Genomic DNA, 14,884 nt, shown 5'->3' with positions numbered 1-14,884 from the left:
CTGGTCGAGTTTCATTTTCTGTGCAGCAGGTACTGCTGTCAGGGTTCGAATTGTATCATAGCACGCAACAGGGCTGACTGTTTCTTCATAGTCAATTCCCTACCTTTGTACATGTCCTTTGGCCACAAGTCAACCGTTGAAATGTACATTCCATTTTCTGCTGTTTTCTTACGCAAGACCCAATGATTCTGCAAAACCTGTGCATCACTTGGGTGCTCAACTAATACCCAAGTATTATGCTCTGTGAGGGACTTCAATTCTTCATGAATAGTCTCCAGCCACTGAACTTTATTACTAGACTGCAAAGTTCAGTATAAGAGCTAGGGGTTCCAGCTATGTACACATAATCTCCACTGCTCATCCATTCTGGTTTTTTCTTCTCACGTTTGTTTCTTCGTTTCTCGCTTAAGCTTTTACTTCCTCTGGAACTTGATGTTGTGTCTAAATCTTCTTTCTCCTCACTTAATCCTTCTGACCTTTTGTTATGACTGACATTTTATGATTCTTTTTCCTCATCAGAAGTCTCATTAGGTTCACTTTGTCTAATGGTTTCATCCTGAGCAACTTCAAATTCAGTAATGTTGGTCTGCAGATTGCTTACAACTTTAGCCTTAAGTTTCACATCATGACTTAGCACAACCTTCCCCTGATATGGTATCCAGACCTTGAAGCCATCTCTGTCATTCACATATCCAACCAGATGTCCATGTTACAGCCTTGTCATCAAACTTTGTGCGAAAATTCTTGTTTAATGCACTTAACAGTCTGTTCCAAAGATTCTCAGATGATTCAGGTTGCCAACTGGTCATCCATACCACAGTTCATATGGAGGTTTGTTTTCAATAGAAGACTTCCCAGTGTGATTCAAAAGGTATGTAGCAGTACTGCATGCTTCTGCCCATAGTTCTTTTGGCAGTTTATTAGGATTCAACATCGAACATGCACATTCCATAGTTCAGTTTTCTCTTTCGGCAACACCATTTAGCTGTGGTGTGTAAGGTGGGGGTGATGCAGTGTTCAATGCCTCTGTTTGCCAGCAATTCTGAGACCTTCTTGTTGTCAAATTCTTTTCCTCCATCACACCTGAACTGCTTAACAATATGACCATCTGTCTTCATTTCATTCAAGAACTGTTCCAAGACAGTGCTGACTTCATTCTTCTGCCTCAGGAAGAAAATTTTTTGAAATTTGCTAAAGTCTTCTTTAAAACATACATAGTAATGAGCTTTTCCAAGAGATTCTATAGTCTTGGGTCAATTTACATCAGCATGGATTTGTTCACCAGTAACCATTGGTCGATTCATTCGAGTCCTGAATGGCAATCTATGCATTTTACCCACTGCACATCCATCACAAAATTCTTCTTTGCACCCTTCCACATTGCTGTTCATCTGCTTCAAAACACTTTTCACATATTGTTTGTGTTGGTGGCCAAATCTCTCATGATAAATTTGCAGCATACGTGATGATGTCACCAAGTTCACTTCAGCTGGTTGGAATTGTTTGGATACATGTATGTCAAGAACATAGAGACCGTGATTGACATGACCAGTCATCATTGTTTCACCAGTCATTTGTCTTCAATGTGGACACTTTTGTCATCAAGTCTTGTGCAGAAACCTTTTCGTGGAGCTGCTTTTACAGAGAACAAGTGAGCACTTGCTTCAAGAACATAAAGCAATTCTCTCAGTTCAGCATTCTTTATGGAATTATTGAACTGAATCTGAATTTTCACAGTCCCCTGTCCATGAGCCAACATGCTTACACCTCTTTTCCCAATTGAAATCTTTTCAGAAGCAGCAAATTTTGTATAAGACACAAGATATTGTTTATTTTCAGTGAGGTGATTTGTGGCACCACTATCGCAATACCAACTGTCGACTTCAAAACCGTTATTGACCGGGGGAGGGGGGGGGGGGGGGGGGGGGGGGGGACGTGCCAAAAATGCAAAATTCTGTTCAGACTGATTGATGTGAATGTTTTAATCTGACTTTTTCACTGATCACTCTGCTGCCCAATGCCCTACCTGCCCATATTTATGACATGGAAATTTTCGTTTTGCACATTCCACATTCTTTTTCAATTTTTCACTATCATCACATTTATTTAACTGAATTTTCTTTTTAGGACTACTGTGTACAACAAACGCAGCTGATTCAACCATACTTTCATCACAGAATTCAATGGTTCTCAATTTTTCAATCAGGAGATTCACACTTTGATTTTCAGACGGAATTGTGTTCCACAAGTCTTTAAAGTTGTATGACAACTTTGCCTAGCATGGATAAAATTTGGCCATGTAATATTCTTTCAGACAAAACATTTTCTTCATGCTTCTGCAGTTCATCATTCAAGTCCACAAAAAGTTTCTACAATTTCGCAACATGAATGCTAATATCCTCTTTGTCGTCACGTTGAGCACGAAAAAATGTCTCTGTCAACATGTTCAGTCATTACATACTGCTACACTTGAACTGTGCACATAATTTGTCCCAAATTTCACTTGCATGAGTGCATGTTGAAACACGTTTGAATTATATTTCATTATGTGCATAGCTTCCAGTTTTTTCATTTAGAAACAGCATATAACCCCTGATTCTGTTTCAAATTTTATCTAGTTCAGATTGGGTAATTGTGTTCTTACTTGATATAGAACACAGTAGAATAGTTATCTGTCTGAGTCACATTATTTTTAATAAGACACATGGCATGTTTCGAAGTGTGTTCTTGATTTATACGGATTTCTGTTATTTTGTAAAGCAAGTGGTGCTGATATCTGTGTACTCATTTCTACTGAGGAATAAAATTAACAGGGTGATTCATGACTGGAAACCGGAAAATAAGTTCAGCATTTAAGTTATATTAGGTTTGTGTTATATTTGGTTCCTATGCTGTGATCCACTGACAGTATGTAGTTTTTGTTGCTCCACTGGTAGCCTTAATACAAAGGTGAAATTAGTTTGGTTTCGGAAAATAATCTGTAATAATATCATACTATGTTGTTTTTTATTACTACTGAGTGTGCCTGACTTAATTATAGGGAAGCAGATAAAGTTTTTAAAAGCTTTTTATTATTTTTTTGCTCAACCAGAAGGGCTTCCTCCACTTTGAAGTATGCTGGAAGAAGGCACTTATTTAATACTTGATAAGCTGTCTGGCTGAACTTGACCACATCTCATTTACACTTTTGTATGTGGGATATCCAAAAAGATGGTATTTGAAAACATCATACTTCCTTAATTATTGTCTGATTATCAGTGTTTTAATCAATGTTCAATTAAAAGGGTAATGTGAGACCTAAATCTTGTAAAAAGTACCAATCAGATATTAGTCCTTGCACACACTGGTTTGCAGCTTAAGTGAAATGCAACATAAACATCAATGAGCTGCTAGACATCTCACTTAAAATGGTTGGGACAAACACAAAAAATTAGCTATTGAAAAGACTTCAGTTTTGTCTTGAAAATATTCTCCTTAGATATTCTATAAGAGTCTGACATTTGTTATGCCATATCAGACCATTAATATAAAAGCTTCAGTTTATAATTTTTAATTGCTTTCCTTTTTGCGAGCAGCTACATTTGGGATTGTAATTGTTTATATCACTGCTGCACATTATAGGTCCTTTTCTTGATGCACAAAAAGTAAACAATTTAGGTACATAGGCATAAAGAATATATTGTTAAGTACTTATGCTGCACATAAACTTCATGCCCATTCCATGCATAAACCTTGTCACCATCTTCTGTACTTGCAACATTCTATTTAGATATTGTCCGTTGAAAATTCCCACAATTATGTACCATTATTAAGATAAAGGTAAACTGTCTTGGTCATAGTCATAAGTGAAAGTAAATAATTTAGATTTACTGAAATTCACTTTGAGGCCATGATGAATGAACTATTTTGTTATATCTATTACACTAACTGTAGCAATGATTATCATTTCCCTAAAACCTCATCCATAGAATTAAACTGAGGTGTTATATGTTTATCTTACCTTATGGGAGTTGGAATAGTTGTGTCATGTCATTAGGAAGAGAACCAGAAACTATACCTGTTGTATATCTTTTATTGCTGATGTTTTTCTGGATTGGCAATTCATAGTCTTATTATCTATTATCTATCCTGCCGGCTCTTGTGCAGATTGGATGTAAAACAGGAGGAATGAAGTGAATGTTGTGTGAAGACTGGTCTAGTGACTGCATTGCCTAATCAGCAGTGCTTCATTCTATGTAGGTGTCGGTTTGTCTGAAGACAGAGTAAGCTGCTGTGTTATGTGACTTAGGCATCAGGTGACAATGGTACGCCCAAACCACTGTGCCACCCATTTAGAGCTGAAAGGCCAGCCTGACTCATTCCACAGTAACTTTGGAGGTTTTGCCATTAACCGATATTGTCGTCATGTGGGTATTGCATTCTAATACCAGATACAGATTCATGTAAGGTGTAATGCTTACTGAGTCTGTATGTCACTTGATGTGAGAGTACAAAATGAGATCTTTGTGAAGGAAAATGTAGGGGTTCATGTGACAAGATGCTGTGGATGGAAAGAAACTAGGTCTTGATTTGTTGTAATAAGAAGGGAGTATCTTTAGGTGGATAGTCCCACTGGTGGCTGAAGAACTATACAGGGAGCCTGATGGTCTCACCATACTAGCATTGGCAGATTCTGTAGGTGCAGTCCTGTATTTGGGGTGTTGGCAAAAGCCTGTAACTCTGCAGCATTGTGTTGCACCCCAGCCAGTTGCATGAGGCCAATGCCTGTGGAAACCACATTTATTCCAGAGAAATAATCAACTACAACAAATTACAACATTATCTGCACCACATAAATGTAAAATATCAGTTGTAAACTGACTGATAAATTCCAAATGATGGGACTCTCTTGGTGAGAATGAGTTGCTTGGTTTGCTCAAAACCAAATAAGCCAGCATATGATCAGTAACCACTGTGAAATGCCATGCTTCCACATTCAGTGTGAAATGCTTAGTGGCTTTGTCTATATATTGTATTGATCCAAAAACTAACTGCACCTTTTATCCAAATTTCAGCCTAAAAAAATAGAGTGCAGCTCATATCCGATGCCTTGTCTTTTTACAAACAATTGCTATGCAATAATTAAACTCATTTTCAACAATAAAATTGGTGTCTGTAGCCAAAGCTGGCAACATGACATTTTACCACGCAACAGTGCAACCTTTTACTGATGTATTACAGGCATTAACTTTGTGTAGGTCTAACAGTATTGTTTCATTAGATACAGATAAGAAAGCCTTATTTATGATTATGTGAATGACCATTTATACTGAAAAGCATCCAGGCTAAGGAATTCGGCATAGTTACAATGGAAGCGTCAGACCTACAATTGTCCATTATGCCATCACCACAATCAACAGAGAGACCAGAAGAAAGTATATACTGAGCGAATCTAATGTACAACCTTGAGTTGCTTCAAAAGAAAAGTGGAAGAAGATAGTTTCAATGAAAAAAATCATTCACGGGACTGAAATGTGGCAAGTATCTGGAAATATGGGACACCTATCACGTGAGAAATGATCCAACTGAAGGCCTTGGAAATCAGAAAAGTCTTTTACATGCCACAACGAGAATATCATGTGAGCATTGGGTGGTGTCATAAATTTACACAGAGAAATGGCCTTGCTCTCCAATGAAGTACTACACTAGCACAGAGGGCACCAGCAGGTTTCAAGGAGAAGCCGATCAACTTCTAGTGTTATGTCATCCAGTTGAAAAAGGCTCACACATACTCCTTTCATCAGAGTAGCATTGCTGACAAAACTCTAGTGTTTCTGGACACATCAAGCAATACGACAGTAGACATGAAAGTGGCAAAAAGTGCCCTTGTTAAGAGGATCTGAAAAAAATAGAATAACTGTGATGTTAGCTGTTACAGCTGATGGGAGAAGGCTACCACATTGTATCATTCTGAAGAGAAAAACTAGACCCAAAGAAAACTTCCCCTAGGCGTTGTGATTCACTGCCAAGAAAAGGGCTGGGTGGCAATGCAACTGATAGGTGACTGCTTGTCTACTGTTTGGAATTGCAGACCTGGGGCACAGCTTGCTTAGACACCCATACTAGTTCTGGATGCTTTTAAGGGACTTCTAATTGCTGAAATAAAAGATAAATTTTCTGCTCAAAAGGCAGATCCTGTCGTAATACCTGAGGAATGACTTCAAAACTACAGATACTAGATTTTGATATTTTAAACATTTTGTGGCTGTGAGCCAGCAACCATGCATGCAATTATATAAAATGTAATAGTCAGCCATCCATTTGCAAATGATTTTTTTAAAAAGCACATTAAAAGGTTTCGATAACTCTGAGACTATCTTCACCAGAATGGTAAAAGTTCCTGAGAAAAATATATAAGGTATAGATAATATACATAAAATAAAGACATATGTCAAAATTCTCAATCAACACCAAAAAACTGTACTTTGTACTAACATAAAAACACATAACAACTTTAAAATTCCAGCAACAGTGCTCTTGTCAAACGACATGTTTGTATTCCATGAGACAAAATAAAAATCGTAATAATGATTATGATTTTTATTTTGACTCATGGAACACAAACATATCATAATGATTATGATTTTTATTTTGACTCGTGGAATACAAACTTATTATTTGACGAGAGGTCTGTTGTTGAAATTTAAAACTTGTTATGTGATTTCATGTGAGAGCAGTTTTCTGGTATTGGTTGAGAATTTTCACATCTGTATCTATTTCATGTGTATTATCTGCACCTCATATGTATATTTCTGGGCAACTTTTACCATTATGATGAAGATAGTCTTACAACTATCGAAACCTGGTTAATGTGTTTTTTTAAAAAATCATGTACAACTGGTTCACTGCAGATTACATTTTACCTAAGACTGGGTCTTAAAATCTTTTGCTTTATCTTTCCCACCATGGATGTAGAAGGATCTGCCACTAGGATTTCTCCTAACTTTATTTAAGGTACGCATGATCATCTAAAATGTCATGTTTTTCATTGAGAATATTATTACTTGCATGATCTTCATGGATGCTCCTCCTTCCCTGTACTTTATCACCCTACAAAACAATAAAAATCTGTTGAGGATGCAGAAAAACGGCCTCCCTCAGGGAGGTTTGTAGTCCCTGCTGCTGTATAACATCTACACAAATGACCAGTCAATTAGCTCTGGAGCTAAAGCATTTATTTATGCTGAAGAGACAATAATTGCTTCCCAAAGTAAAGCCTGTGAAGAGGTGTAGATAAAGCAGTCAAGGGCTCTCAAAGATCTGCCCAAATATTATGATGATAACCATCTGAAGCCAAATCCTGTTAAGACACAAGATTGTGAATTTCACCTAAGAAATAGGAAAGTCAAAAGAAGACTGAACATAACTTGGAGAGGAGAACAAGTAGTCCATTGTGACACTCCTAATACCTTGGAGTAAAGATGGGCCAATCCCCTACATTCGTATCCCACCTGTTACCTATGCAAATTTGCCCTTGGTAGCTGCTCCACCTTTGAAACTGTCTGAAAAGCAGACAGAAAATAGGCTGTTGTCAATAATGCAGTTTACATCAGATTTGCAATTCACACACTTTAATTTCATTTGGATGCTGAATGAACTACTGTTTATGGCCAGTTTGAGTTTCATTTATTATAATTATGGTACAGATAATTGGATAGCCACATACTGCATTGATATCCTGCAATATCACTCAAGAGCAGTAACTTAACACTGATGCAGTTAAGCACAATTTTTAATGTTCAGCAAGAAAGTTCAACGAAGGGCAGTGTATTTTGTATTATTGAGAAATAGGGGAGGGAGTGTCACAAATATGATACAGGATTTGGGGTGGGCATAATTAAAACAAAGGCATTTCTCATTGTTGGAGATCTTTTCAAGAAATTTCTATCACAAACTTTCTCCTCCAAACGGCAAAATATTTTGTTAATGCCAAGCTACATTGGGAGAAACAATCATCATAATGAAATTAGGGAAATAAGAGCTCTCATGGAAAAGTATAGCTGTTCGTTTTTCTGCATGCCAGTCAAGAGTGGAATAATAAAGAATTATTGTGAAGGTGGAAGGAATCCATTTACTCTGTTACACTATCAAAGCTCACTGTGAAGAAATAAAACTCAAAGTATGTGTAAGGAACAACAGCATCCATAAACTTACAGAGACTCCTGGGGCACTCAGCCAAAAGTGCTTTGAACATCTGCCCTGGCTCTATGTTTCTCTGCAGCAGAATGTCCTGCATCAGTCTGGCAAAATCCCGTACATGCAAACAGCTCTGAAAAAGACTGGACACATTGTGACTGGCTGTCTATGACCAACTCCTGTCAGTGAACTGTACCAAATTATATGCATTAGTACTACCAAATATCCACAGGAAAGCAGCTTCATAAGTGGAGAAGAAGAAACAGGAAACTGATCACAGAATCCTTTGTTTGAACATGGGCACTGAAACCAAGACTGAGATCAAGAAAGAATATCACACTGACAACTACAGCAATTCCTCCATCTCCTGGGACTCATTGAATGTAATTTGGATGAGATTTGTTTGCTGAGTCATACCAAATGAATGTCAAAGAGGAACCAGCTGCAAGATCACACCTGCCTTATGTGTCATGGAAGGTGCTGAATGAAGTGAGATGTGGGATGTCATGATGCAAAGTCAACCACAGGAAATGGGGCTTGAGCAATTATGATGAAATTTGCCAGTGTGGTGATGTACAGGACTAACGGCTTTTGCTAGTCTGCAAGGACCTGCCAGATACTGCACTATCAGTGACCTTGCTGCAGCTAACAAAACAGCAGTGAGCACTGCCAAATACTGGGCTCTCCACAGAACAGCTCTTGCTGTTCGTTTTTTTTTTTTTTTTTTTACCTTCCTGTCTGTATTTTATTAATTCTTATTGTACATATTAAACTCTGTATTTTTACTCATATTACTTTCTGTCTACATTTTATTGAATTTTGCCTGTAATTGATTCTTTGTATTACATAATTAATCTCTGTGTGCATGTTATTAGTACCCTACTAATACTGCATAAAATAAATATATAAACAAACTATTTTACTTTCTCACTCTGTTTTAGACTCCTGCTATTTTTCACTCTACAGACATTTGTGCTGTTTCTGATTTTTGACTGATGCTTTCCAATATTTTTGTTTGTTGTATACATTAAAATTTAGTAGCATTAAATGTCTGTTGAATTATTCATAAAATAAAATGAAAGGCTGCTGAATACCATTTTTTTCATCTGGTTAGGAATTACTTAATGGCGGGAGACACAGAACAAGAGCGACAACAACTACAACTCCTGCTGTGCCAAGAGGGCTTGGTGTTCTCTTAGCACGTCCTGGATCACAGGTGATTATATGTGATACAACTCAGATTTAGATCCCATATATATTTTTGTGACCATAGCTGATAATACCAAATACATTAAAATATATTTGTAGCTATTATAGTGAGTCGTATTAAGTTTTCTGCATTTAGCTGTCTTGTCAACAAAATGCATTTAGACAAAGAATATTTAAAATTAGGAAAATTTGTCAGATTATTATGCCACGGTCTTCTATGATCTGATAGATAACCCAACATTTCATGCCTATCTGTGAAGGGCATCTTCAGGAAGGTTACAGCATTATAGCCAGAGAATTTTAATTTTAACTTCTCCATCTGTGAAATTTGCATTTTAGAAAATTGCCAAATTGTCAACAATGAACATTCCTTAATATTGGATCAAAAGAAATTAGTTCAAGTCATCATACCCCTATTTATAGTAATGGTTCTTTGTATTCTTTCTTCCTACATGGCATAGGAATGTCATATTCTAGGTTTAAGATAACATGTTCTTCCTTCCTTACACTTCTGTGTACCATTCTATGTCTTTACCTTCCTGATGTCCCTAGATCTGTTATTCTGAAAGATCATGGTATATTGTTTGTTTATGTGTGTTTCTGTCACCTTCAGGATTTCCATTCTGCTGGGTTTGTACATCGTTTCTGTCTTGTTCTTGATGTGAATTTCATGAATCGTAGATTGTGTAAAACAGTTTCTTGTTATTTATTTTCGTGGCTGATATTCATTTTCCATTCATTTCTGCACTTTTTTAAATGCACCCCCTTTGTTGTTTTCTTTGCTCTTCACTGAAGATTCTTTATATTTGCATTTTATTACTATTTCTCAAAAATAATGAAAGTGTTTGATTTTCATTCTGAAATTTTCTTCATTTTGTATTTGTTCATTCGGTATGGTCGGCTCTTCTAAATGTCTTTGATTTCCATTGAGCTTTTTTCTGGTCCAATTAACAACTGGAAAATTGGTTTGGCTAATCTGTTGTTATATTCTTTGTGATTCTAGTTTTATCGGCATTAGACTGTGATATGAGACACATTTCATCCCCTACTGCTGGAAATTTGTTCTGGGGCTATAAAGATTTTGCTAAGTTGTTTTTTGAAATCAGAAAAGCTGAAAGTGTCTCCAGCATTAAGAGATGAAACAACAGATGTACAAACATCCTTTAGACCATAGCCTAATGCTCATAAACCTAAAATTACCCAGAACATAAATTCCAGCTGTGAAAGCCTACATTGTATGTAAGATGGTAGGGAGCTAGGTTAGTGAGCGGCAAGAGTCTGGAACAAATAAATTGATACAATTCAAATTAATTTACTTAACAGTAAAATCAAACATAAGAAATAACAAGAAGTTTTTTAATTAACTCAAATTTTCCCTAAGCAAGCAACATTCCCTCATTAAAAAACTGACATTGTGTACCTTTTGCAGAGGAGGTAGCCCATTATACTACTGGTAGTCAAACAGCAGTGTATTACTGAGTCCAGCAAGGCACAATGGATTCATGATTCAAAGTAGCACAAACGAAAGGTAAACCAGATCTAGAAACTGCTTTCACTTCACAAAAAGCCTTAAACAGGCCCTGTAAGATCTTACTGTGAGCTGCCACTTCATTGTGCCAGCTCTACTTCACTCTGTCCCACATTAGTGGACAGTCTCGCACCAAGCAGCCTCACACACAGGGGGCTCACTGCTCTTTGATGGGTTCGTGTTTGGCTACCATGGGGCGCCAGCCTTTACAGCATCTTTTCCCTTCTGTACTGCCTGTCTATCCTATTGCTGTTCTTTTTCCCCTGCCATGGGGGACATATGTGGGATGTTTTTGGAAATGTGCTCTGCATATTTAGTAGCTGATATCAGAACAGTCTGTCCACTGTCTTCATATTTTTTTTTCTTTCTTCATTCCTCTTCTCCTGTCCTTTCTCTGCTTTGGCCTTTGAGGTTCCTCTTTTTCTTCTTCCTCACTGTGTGCTCCTGAAGGCCTGTCCATGCATCTGATGTGTAACAGGTGATTGGGTAATGCATAATTCCCAACCCAAAATTGACAGGTAGGGTTCGCATGTACTCACTGGTACAGGCCAGGCCCAGGGATAGATGATTGCCTGAGCTGCTATCTGAGTTGTGACCTGAGGTGTGAACGATTACCTAAGGCGTGTTCCCCCCATTCAAAGGGGGTCCCCAGTTGGAAGGAGTGTACCATTGGAGATGCTGGCAATTGTGGGGGATTTTCTCACAGTGAACCAGTCATCTTCTTCTCAGCCAATGTCTACCAGACATAAATAGAATGAGGCTAACGATTCAAAAACCCTCCCAGCTGTACCATGGTTCCTCATGATTTCATGTACTGAAGATGGTCAGTCCTTTGCTATGGTTAATCCATTTATTATTTAGAAAAGTGTTGATGCAATTGCTGGCCCTGTGAAATCCTGCTCTCATTTACAAAATTGCACTTAGCTAATTCTGATTCTCATGCACAACTACTATTTTCAGCTTTGCTCCTCCACGGCTACCTTGTTCGTGTGTTCGTGTTGAGGGTTATCAAACACTGAATTCTTCCCATGGTGCTATTTACACTATGGTGATCAGTGGTCTGGCTGAGGCAGAAATCCAAACATACGTCTCTGATCATAGTGTCATTGCAGTCCATTATGTGACGAAAAAGGTAGATGCATCCTTAGTCCCACACACACTCTTGTTCTCAATTTTGATAAAGTGGTGCTTTCATTAATGTTATCACAGTCGACAGTACATTCCAAACCGGATGTGCTGCAACCAGTGTCATTGTTACAACCACACTCAAATGTCCTGTTGAAACCCGGCCAAATGTGTAACCTGTGGTAGGGTTGCTCACGACTGCAATTGCCCACCTCCTCCCCACTGTATCAACTGCAATGACAACCATGCCTCCTCCTTCCAAGATTGTCCCATGTATCTTATAAGCAAACTGTCCAGAGATCTGGGTGAAGGCAAAAGTGCCTTACCCTGTTGTTGGCTAGTCGGAAACCCTGCATCCTATCATCCAGCACTTAAATACTGTACTTGCTACATCTGGCTCCACGAATGACGTGACCATGCAGACATGCAACCTCAAATTCAGCACTGCAGTTAAGAAATCATCCATTGTCATTGTATCAGACCTGTCTCCTCCTCCGGCTGTGCAACAAGCCACCAAACTTTTGCCTCACTGGGGAAGTCACCTGCTACACAATTGGCAGGCTAAATAGGACAAGAAGGAATACTCCTACAGACTTCCGATGTCCCTCCAGCCAACAAACATCTGAGCCTTCCTCTAACGGCCAGAAAGGCTCGAAGAAGTCAAACAAAGGCAAATGGTCTTCTCCTTTGCCAACTCGAAGATCCTCTTTGCTGATGTTGCCACGTGATACCCTCACCCGGGAGACCTACGTGTTCTCACCAACCATTTTTCTGCCCTGGATTCCAGAAAGGGAGAATGCCAATGCCTCTTTAGATCTCATGGAGCAGGATTCTCAAGCCTCTGCACTCTGTCGCAGTGAGTCTTCGAAGGCTGGCACTCAGCTGAGGTGACTCCCCTTCATTTTTTCCCTCCTCCCCTTTCCTCATTATGACTGTCCTCTAGTGGAACATCCATGGCCTTCGATCCAACTAAGAGGACTTACAGCAGCTCTTAGATTCGGAGCGTCCATTTGTTCTCTGCCTCCAGGAAACAAAATTGCTTCCTCATGATCGCTTTGAGCTCTCGCATTTTTTCCCAGTGCACTTTGACCTTCTCCCGAGGATGGCATTCTATGATGTGGGGGACTCATGATGCTCATGTGGGATGAGGTTCTTAGTCAACCTCTCTCCCTGATTACCAAGCTTCAAGCTGTTGCAGTCCACCATATACATCACTCTGTCACTTGGTGTCACCAGGGCAAACTTCCTTCAACTTAATCGGCCACTGCCTCACCCCTTTCTGCTGCTCAGTGACTTTAAGCAGACATTGTATGTCGTATGCTGCCAATGTTAAATTATCGAAGTTTGTGACCCATTGTCTTGGAAACGTTTTAAGATACTGACTTACAATTTTCCATAATCATTGAATGCTCCTTTCTAGATACACTGAACTAGAATTAATACTAAAATTGTATTGTGGGGCATGTAATCTTCTTTTTCAAACACTAAATTTTTTGACAGAATTTTGTGAATAAATGACCATAAAAACAAAACAACTCAGGAAATTTTAATTATTATAGTTTCATATGTGTTGAATCTCACACTTGGCATGCTGTGAAAATTTCATGTCTCTACCATCAGTACTTTTTTAGAAAATGGGTCATTTATTGCTAATAATGTAGTTAAGAGATACTGAGGTTAAAAACTTTTTATATTACAAATTCTTATACTGACTTCATTTCTGCATCTTTTATGTACTAGAATTGTCCTGGCCCATAGTCTGTGACTTCTTCAGTGTCACAACAGCCCAGTGCTTGCCTCCTCCTTTTCTTTCTTGCTTCTTTTGTCATTTGCAGAGCAGCTAACTCTGCTTCATGTACACAAAGCTCATCCAGTTCCCGTAGTCCTTTAGCTGTGTCCTGTTCAAATCTTACCCCTAACTTCTCTGGAACCTTAAGTCTTTCATAGTTACCACCATTAAAATTTATTACAGCATCAGACTCTGCTCACTTTACAGTCATTAAGCCAACAAATACATTTTTAGGTATACGGCACCATACAACATTACTGAAGGATTCAATCACATACAGGGTCTTCCCATGTAAACACTTCTTTAGTAGCTGAGGATTTGCCAAATCTCTGTAAATAGGTTTGATTGACTCCATTACTGCCAAAGGAAGAGAATTTTTATTTATAAATTCATGCAGGGTGCCAGAAAATTCAGCTTGCCTATATTTACACCAAGTGTTTGGTGGAGGTGGCACAAAGCATGACACGGCTTTTCATCAGTTAATATTTGATGAAAGAAAGGGCTCCACACAGCTCTTTTCATCTTCTCTAAATAGTCACAGTTATCTCACTGGCCTTCCCATAATATTCCTGTAATTCATCAAGTGCTTTGTTCAGTAGTCTTCCAGCACATTTTATTGTCTTGCCATCAGACAGTTTTATGTTACCCAGCTTGGTTTTTAGGCTATGCAGATGTGTTCCCATCCTTTTCTTGACATATCCTACACACTCAAGGTTTTGTACAGGAACTGGCTTACTGTTTTGCACAGCAATGAAAGCCTTGCTGTCTCCATCACCTAAGTAATTCACATCTCTGACATCTCTCTCCCCCTGCGAACACTGGAAGATGTTAACTGCTCCTTTTAGCTCCAGTCTTCCACTTGTGGCATCATAATTTTTTATACACTGCTGCTTACGAAGTAGTCTATTCTTCTGGTTCACTGTACAACCTTGGCGGTACTTACTGAGAAATTCAAAATCCAGAACTTTTCCAGTGTCAATACTTATTGCAGCTGTAAAACCATTTTTAGGACTAAAACCATGCTTTTGCCAGGATCCATCCACAGAAATGATGATGTC

The 14,884-nt window shown here is 38.4% G+C and overlaps 1 protein-coding gene across 11 annotated transcripts in view; it reads left to right on the top strand.

Annotated features, from left to right (window-relative positions):
• The window catches only part of LOC126354916 (mucin-17-like), a 518,430-nt gene that overhangs the window by 473,484 nt on the left and 30,062 nt on the right, over window positions 1-14,884 (top strand). For all 11 annotated transcript variants that reach the window (XM_050004997.1, XM_050004993.1, XM_050004988.1 and 8 more), the window contains one exon: window positions 9,290-9,391. In XM_050004997.1, coding sequence (XP_049860954.1) covers window positions 9,290-9,391 — 102 coding nt within the window. The remainder of the gene's footprint in view (window positions 1-9,289; window positions 9,392-14,884) is intronic.

This window comes from Schistocerca gregaria, chromosome 3 (assembly GCF_023897955.1).
Source record: "Schistocerca gregaria isolate iqSchGreg1 chromosome 3, iqSchGreg1.2, whole genome shotgun sequence".
NCBI classification, from domain to species: domain Eukaryota; kingdom Metazoa; phylum Arthropoda; class Insecta; order Orthoptera; family Acrididae; genus Schistocerca; species Schistocerca gregaria.
Note: the sequence above shows the minus strand (reverse complement) of the source record. Positions and strands in the feature narration are given on the sequence as shown.